Genomic DNA, 8,633 nt, shown 5'->3' on the forward strand with positions numbered 1-8,633 from the left:
TGAGTTTTTCGTTCGATACCATAAAAGTATCGACGCTCGGTACCCAGCCCTAAGCACCAGCTGAAACACTAAAGACTTTTAACTGTTGCCATCATAAACTTGCTTTTATGTTACAATTTTGACCTCATTATTAATTTTTCTTTAAGTGTACTTTTTTAGTTTGTTGTTGTAAATGTCCAAATTGGGACAGAGTCCCAAGGAATTGGGTATAAGAGCTTAATTACACAATCATTATTTTGGTTGCATTGGTGTTATAAAAAAAGTAACTGCTTAACTAGGCACATAAGAATCAAGTATCGATAAATTAATCGAATCGTAATTAAATCGAAGAAATGTTTGATGTATCTGCAAATACCGCATTGCTGGCGGAGATGATCGATACTATATCGCAACGCAATGAACTGTCCGATTTACACCCCTATTGCGTACAAATAAAATAAAGTAGACTTACAACTACAAAAGATACAAAAAGTAGTTTGCTTTTAAGTATTTGTTAGTGATATGTTTATATTTGTTCTAAAAGATAACTAATGAAATTGTTAATGAAGAGCCTTACGATTGCCATCTCTAGTTTGAGCTTATAGCCACATAAGTCTCTGGGTGTTAGTAGCAGATCAAAATTCCTCAAGGTATGATTAATTCAACACGTTTGCTACTGTGTTTTTTTTCTCTCAGACGGTCTGCATCTTCTCCTCACTTGTCCATTTTCTTCACTCTCTTTCTCTCTACAGAGCCCTTGAGACCAACAAGTACAACCACATCACTGCTACTTACTTCCTCCTGGCTGAACGAATCCTGAGGGAAAAGCAGGAGAAAGAGGTGCAACCTCGTTCATCCAGCCCCAGTAACATCAAGGCCCACTTCAGGTACTTCTGGCCCACTGTGGCTTCACTATTTCTTTGCTGTGTATTCATCTCTTGTCTCAAGGAGAAGAATACTTCTGTATTGATAATTCCTCTTAGGTTTCTTAGTGTCGGTTCTGGTGACAAAATGCAACACTTATTCTTGAAGGACAGCACTTTGCCAGTTCTCTGATAAGTAACAGTGGTCGGTTTGAACCAGTTGGTTAAAACTCTACTTTTGGGTCTTTAGCGATGATAAAGGCAAAATCCGAGAGGAGTTTTTTAAAGAATTACTCTTGGCAGGAATTGAAACCATTTATCTTCAGTAAGATATTAGTTTTAGTTCAAAATTAGTCATGGTCATTCTTCGACATGTCTAGTTCCTTTTGTTCTGGTCAGATTTATTCTTTGTAAAAGGTCAGACAGTGGAGAATATAGATAAACGAGGCCTTTGCAAACTAAAGGTTATGTCAGCAAATGTTAGAAGTCAGTAGTTTTATTCACCAAGGAATGTGACTTAGCATCAAAAACCTAAACATACAAAAACAGAAATAAACCTGTGATTAATTAACCTTTCTGAGTAATATACGTAGTCATATGTAGAAAACGCAAATCCAGTAGTGTTGCTGGTCATCGTTGAATAGGTTTTCATAAATCCCTCACTGTCAGAGGCTATGAGAGATCAGCTATGCTGAATCTCTGTCTTTTCTCAGTCCCATGTGCGGACAGCTAGGACATCCTCTGAACCCTGCATGGGGTGACAAATGTGTTTAAAAGACAAGCCTCATCGGTTCAGCCTGACCCAGAAATGCAGTCAGGCTATGGATGCTTTCTGAGAACAGCGGGGGAAGAAATGAGGGGATGTGGAGGAAAAGAGAAATAGGAGAGAAAGCCAAAGGGAGGGAAATGGAGGAAATAGTCTGCAGGATCCTGCCAGGCTCCTGTGGGCATTGTACATGTCTGACCTCTGCCGTCAAGCATTTTGTGACTCATGGGATCATTAGAGGGTAACAAACACTTTTCTGGGAATCTAATCTAGAATATCAACTTGAATGGAGAAGCACATGGAGTCTCCCAGAGATTTTCCTCCTGGGTATAGGTAAGAATCACAATGAAAGGGTAAAATGCACAGGTGTAAAATCTATGGAATGTACTCAGAATTGTAATGTAAATTATTCCCATGATTTAGTGATGAATATCACTAATACATTTTGCTAGGATATTGATATAAAATATATTTTTGTGGTAAGGGGAAGACAAAATCTTGTTAATGTTCCATAAGAATTCTCACATTTAGGGGCTGTTTTACATGATATTGTTTTTTAAAATAAAAATGGAAAATTTTTATTTGGTTACATTTGTGTTTTGGGTGCCTAAAATGCACATTTAAAAAACTAAATCGGCTCTGTGTACAATTTGTGAAAACAGTGACGTGCACATGTATATTACATGTTTACACATCGTGTGACATCACCAACTACTGGCTTGGCAAACATAATACATTCATTGTTTTGTGGATCTCTTTGAATGAGAATCGCCGTAAGAACATTGTTGTCTGTACGCAAAAAATCAAATGCACCAATTGTTCGGCAACTGAAATTATTTGGCCGAAAGTAATGAAAAAACGTATTTTGGCTGTTCGGCTGAACAAGTGAAACGACAGGATAAATTTTATCGAACAATGAGGTCTTTGATTACGCAAATAAATAGCAACCAGCGCAGAGTGAGAAACGTAAGCATTTAAAGTGTTTGAGAAAGACGCAAAAACGCCCAACACTACAAGTTTTTAGGCATTGTAATGAAATAGGTTATTTGCATTTTTGCGGGATAAAAGATCGGATTAATATCCGTTTAGCCAAAACTCATTTATGTGGTCGAATGTACATGCAACAGTTTTAACAAGTCAGATTTTTATCTGATTAGAGACACGTGACCAAGTCTAAAAGGCCCTATAATGATGGCTAAAATGTAAAAAAGTGTTACGTTGTTAAATAATGTGAAATAAATATAGTAAAAAGGACATTTTTAAAATGTAATTTGTGCAATGGTGAGAAAATTGGCAAAATAATTAGGAAAATTAAAAATAAAATTGTTTGGTAGGGGTGTGAGATATGACGATATTTGATCGTGAACGATTAAAATGTCTCCACAATCCACTTTTTCTGAAATATCGTTGTATCGTGCCCACATAAAGTACGCAACAAATGCAAATATGCGACAAACTGAGGAGTGCGCTACGTAAAGGCGAGTTGGCCGTGTATACCTTTTTTCATACTCACCGCGGCTACGGGCGGATGGCCGTGTTCTTCACATACGCAATGCAAATGATTTCTTATTCAAATTATTACACTACCAGGCCATCAGGGCAGCACTGATTTGCGACATTTATAGTTACTTACATTAAAACATTCAGGATAATTGAAGAAAAGTAGCCGATCCACCATTGCAAACAAAGTTTAGAACAAACATCAACATAAAAAAGAACCGCGATTAAAATTATAAAATTGCGGTTTTCCCTTGAACAATTGTGCTGTTATATTTTTCCCATATTGCCCACCCCTATTGTTCGGTATTCGGCTGAATGTTTAATTTTGTTCGGCATCGGCCAAGAATTTTCCTTTCGGTGCATCCCTAGTTTTTAGTACATTGTTGTTGTGTAAGCATACCCTTGGACTAACAACAATGTTTATGGGAAATTAAAGTATCAATTCTCTCATTCTCATAACAGATGTGGAAATGTTTACCATTCTTTCTCTTCAGACTTCTAAACAAAGCTAAAGTTTTATATATTTGACTTGGCCTAACTCCCTCCCGTATTTATCATCATATCCCAGAAATAGCATCAAGCGTCGTGCTAATGTAAGAAATGCATAAACAAGTGTAGTATTTGTCCTGTTCATGTATGTTTGCTGAGAGATTTCCTTTTGTGGTGTTTCTGATCAGAATCTAGATTGGAAATGTGTCCGAATATAGTGTAAGAACATTTACTACATTTGTATTTCTATTGTTTTAATGTGGGCATTATAAAGCCATGTTCTGTTTAGGTCGTCATATCAACATGAAGTTCATAGAGTGTCTGTGTGGTTATGATGAAAGTCTTTTGTTCTGAATTACTGTGCCTCTAAAGCGTCATGTATCATCTTGTCAGATTATTTCTTTCCATAGCAACTTGCAAGAAGGCAGACATGTTGTGTAAATGGTACCACAGCAGGAAGCTAAGGATACAAGCAGATACATTAAAAGCAAGTTGGAGCATCATGTCTGAATTATCTTGTAAATCACCATGTTCCTTTGTTTTGTGTTTGGCACAAGCAAGCAAGTTGGCTTTTGTCAAGGACTGTCATGAACGCTAGCGTTATTTTTATAAGACACTTTCCAGAGCCTCTGTCTTTAAAATTATATCTAGTAATGTCTTCCTTAGCTGTCCATTATCCTGCTTTAAATCTTTTAAAAGCTTGCACTCTGTTTAATGTAGACACTGTCACTGTCCTTTAGTTGATCTCTGAAGTCATGTGTCCATTTCTGTTTTGCAGGCAGTCATGGCCGACCAAAATCGACATCCATCAGGACATTGAAGACAGTTTAGCCTCTTCCTCTATCTCTCACGCTGGGGGTCCTCAGTCTCCGGCTCGCAGTGCTGAGAGCCTGCTAAATGGCCACCGCAGTAAAGGACTTTTGGAACTTGGCCGTAGGGAGGATACCAGTGAATCCTCAAGCAGTAGTTCTTCGCCCGTTCCTCTGCCCTCAAACCCCCTCAAGGTTGGGCTCTTAGCACCACTTGCATCCGCTTCAGGAAAGCAACGGACCTGCCTTTTTCGAGTGGAAGAGGATGAGGAAGAAGAGGAAGAACAGGAGCCTTCACCGTTACCCACCCAAGTGGTGTTGCGACGCAAGCCATTGTCCATCACCAACCGGCTTACGTCTCGCAAAAGTGCCCCGGTGCTCAATCAGATCTTCGAGGAGGAAGGCGAGTCAGATGATGACTTCGACATGGATGAGAGTCTTCCACCTAAGCTTAGCCGTTTGAAGATGAACATTGCATCTCCTGGCACAGCCCAGAAGCGCTATCACCGGCGCAAAAGTCAGGGCCGTGGATCGAGCTGTTCCAGCTCGGAGACGAGCGATGATGACTCTGAGAGCCACCGCAGGCGTCTAGACAAGGAGACTGGGTTTACTTACAGCTGGAACCGCAGGGACAGTAGTGAGGGTCCACCCGGAAACTCTGGGGGCAATGGGGGTGGTAGCAGCGGAGGGCAGAGTAAACCACCTGGAGAGGGTAACTCGGGACCAGACAAGGGAAGTCCTCCAGGTGGAGGAGGGAATAGTGGTGGAACAGGAGGGGGTGGCGGGGGTACAAAAGGACAAGGAGGCCCTTCCAGTTGTTCCAGAAGCAACAACAATACTTCATCCGGCTCGACGCGCAGTGCGGCTCGGACTGCAGGTGAACTTATAGAGAGTCTAAAGCTCATGAGTTTGTGCTTGAGCTCTCAATTTCAGCATCGCAGCTCTGGAGGAGCAGGAGGAGGAGGGGGAAGGTTTATCCTTGATCCTCAGAGCCTGTCCAGCGTCAAAGTCCAGGAGAAATCCTCCTGGAAGATGTGCATCGGTTCCAACGGTAGTCTAGACAAAGTCATCAACCCTGCCTTGAACGGTAGTGTTGGGGCAACGGAGAGTTATTCAGACCAAACGGCAGTCATGCTGAATGAACTCAGCTTGGTCAAGGAGAATAACCTGAAAAACAATGTTCTCCAGCTACCTCTGTGTGAGAAAACCATCTCCGTGAACATCCAGCGAAGCCCTAGGGATGGACTTCTCTGTGCCTCAGCCCAGGCCAGCTGCTGTCAGGTCATATGACGGCGTCTCGCAGCTGGGTCTCCGAGTCGATTGTTCCTGTTGCCACGTTTGTAGCGTAATGATGACTTGAGTTCTCCACCGGTAGCTGTATATGACCTCTTGATCCCAACCGACCTTTAAATCTGCCTTGTATGACATCAATTAACGATTAGTTGTGAGAATTAACCATTCTTACAACTTATTTATTAAGTTTCTTCTCTTGGACTTATTGGGTTTTAATGAAGTGCGCGCTGCTAGCCTTTTCTTTTGTGTGTGTGTCATTTGTTTTGTTCCATTTCGATTTTATTACCTTAAAATGCTCTTAACGTAAATTCCATGGTTCTAACATGGCCCAATCCAGAGTTGTGGAAACTGTATGTATAAACGACATTTAATAAAGTGAGATATTTAAATTAAGACCAAAAGTATGACAGAGCAGAACATGGTAAATTTTAAAACTAGCACTTAAAATGGTTCAACCTAAATAAAGGTGTAACGACTGATTTTGGAAATTACGCCCCAGTGTCATTGCAGTATCAAGGACAGTTTGAATGGTAATGTAGAAGCAATAGTGAAATAAAGAACCAAGCTTTATTTTAAAGTCATAGCGCTCCATGATTAGTCTTAAATTGAATTACTGTTTTGCACACAGTCTGTTTTATTCACTATTTTTAAAGTGCTGTTGACTGTTTTCATTTCACTGTTAAAAATTGTTCAGTTGAACTAAATTAAACTTTTGAAGTTACTGACAATCAGTTGCAATAACTAAATAAGGGAAATTCTTAAAGGAAAATTTCCTAAAGTGAGTTACTGTATAATCCAGAAAACTTGTACTTTGTTTTAATTTGTTTGAATTCTATCGTCACTCGTTCACAAAGTTCATTTGCGTCACAAGTTTCGTTAATTTTGCGTGAATTTAAGCAACGATTTTTCAGATTTAAGTGCAATTTATACAAGTTTAAGATGGGAAATTTTGTAGTCCCCTGTGTGAGACGCCCACCCGAGTAATGTTGTGTTGCCAAATTTGCATCCCAGACCTAAATGTTTTCAGATTTTGAACGAATTATACAATTTTAATTGCGCTATGGTGCGACCCCACAAGTTAAGATACCCTGAACAACATACAAATCACAGTGTAGATAGCCTGATCTCACAGGAATTGTACGTATTTTACGAGTTTGCTAATTTGTACGAATTCATACAGAGTGAATCGTACAAAAGACGTACAATTATAAAAAAATTTAAACCGTGGCAATGGCATGGTGAAAAGCGAATCGTACTAAAATGTGCAATGTGGTCGCACGAATTAGCCAGCTCGTAAAATACGTACGAATTGCCGTAAGATCGCATTGGGATAGATTTTACAGGTCTGTTTCTGCCGAAGTAAAATCACACCGGCAGACATCAGCTGTGTAGTACCGAATAGTTCGAGTCACAGTCTTTCACTTTTAGTGTCATTATTTCTAAACATTGAAACGGTATATTTTATCCTAAAATGTTTTCCGGTTACAGATTCCAATCTTGACCGTTACACTCCCAATGTTCTTGTACTGTTCAGCTTTGAGTTACTGTATATACCAGTCTTTAAACCGACTGGCCTTATGGGCTGTTTATATAAGTATGTACATATATTTTTTAAAAGTTTATTTTTTTGAAAGGACTGCTGTTTTAAAATGCTGTGTCGGATGTGGTTGGTGGGATAAAACGGGGCTGTTTGTCACCTGATAACAGAGAGATAAATAAAATCTTATATTCAGTGAATGGCCACTCTTTCAGGAAACATGACTTCAAGTGTTGGCCACTAGATGATCGTCAACTGGTATAAATGGAAGTCAAAGGATTGGTTGTGAGATATATTTTAAGGGCATTTGCAATAAGCTATAAGTTGCAGCTATATGTAAATATCATTTCTGTTTTGTTTTTATATTTCAAACCTGTACATCCTTCAAACGACTCACTTGACCGAAAACGATCTTTTAAGTATTTCTGTTTGTTATGTCTTTATGTTGAAAAAATAAAGTCTGTAAATATAGGTGTAAATATGGTGCTCTATACTTAGAAATGCAGTGTTGGACTTCTTGTTCATAGCTGTACTATAGCCTTATTAGATATGAGTGTCAAATACGGAGCAGGAGAGGATGAAAAGAAAACAGTGCTATATGCATAATGTCAATCTCTGACTTTGTCCTACCCTATTGTAAACAGCTTAACAACATGTGCATGTGTTGTGCGTTTGACATTATTGATTCACGTCCATTCAGAGAAGAATCGCCTCGAGATGATGCAGGACCAAACCATGTACTGACGAAAAGAAAATCAAAAAACACGATGAATAAATGTTCTGTTGATGAAACTTGTCATTAAAAGTTACATATAGCTATGGTGATGTCCAAAATTAAATGTGAAACCTGTTGTCTTTAAACTTGGACTGGTCGTTTATTTTCTGTGTTTGTGTGTATTATATTGTTATTGCATGTTGTTTGCACACACTCTCAGAAGAACAGGTACATGAAGGTACAAACGTTGTCACTGGCGTACACTTTTGTACCTAAAAGGTGCATATTGGTACCTTAAATTGGTAACTTAGAGGTACATATCTATACCAAAATTGTCCATATTAGGACCTTTTTAAAAGGTATACCATCCAAGTAACAACATGTGTACCTTTATTTCTGAGAGTGCAGAATGAAGGTTTAGAACATTGTGGGTGTTTATATAGATTGAAACTTGCATTGTATTTTAGTTTGTGTGAATTTCTGTCTGAATCATTTTTCAATCCTTAAATCTAGCCTGGTTTAGAACTATTATGATTTTATAGGGTCATATTCCAAAAGGACACCTTTGTACCAACACAAAACATTCCTTGTGCCACTTAAATTTTTAAGTTTAAAGAGCACCAATGGTACAATTTAGATTTTTACATTTCCTTTGGTGAGCAAGTGGTATATGTTAACGAAA

At 38.9% G+C, this 8,633-nt stretch overlaps 1 protein-coding gene across 2 annotated transcripts in view; it reads left to right on the plus strand.

The window, feature by feature from the left end:
- Window positions 1–8,097, plus strand: part of snrka (SNF related kinase a) — a 61,839-nt gene extending 53,742 nt beyond the window's left edge. For both annotated transcript variants that reach the window (XM_055209769.2, XM_055209768.2), the window contains 2 exons: window positions 732–866; window positions 4,376–8,097. In XM_055209769.2, coding sequence (XP_055065744.1) covers window positions 732–866; window positions 4,376–5,696 — 1,456 coding nt within the window. In that variant the 3' untranslated portion in view covers window positions 5,697–8,097. The remainder of the gene's footprint in view (window positions 1–731; window positions 867–4,375) is intronic.
- Window positions 8,098–8,633: the final 536 nt, after the last annotated feature.

The sequence above is a fragment of the Misgurnus anguillicaudatus genome, chromosome 10 (genome assembly GCF_027580225.2).
Source record: "Misgurnus anguillicaudatus chromosome 10, ASM2758022v2, whole genome shotgun sequence".
NCBI lineage: Eukaryota > Metazoa > Chordata > Actinopteri > Cypriniformes > Cobitidae > Misgurnus > Misgurnus anguillicaudatus.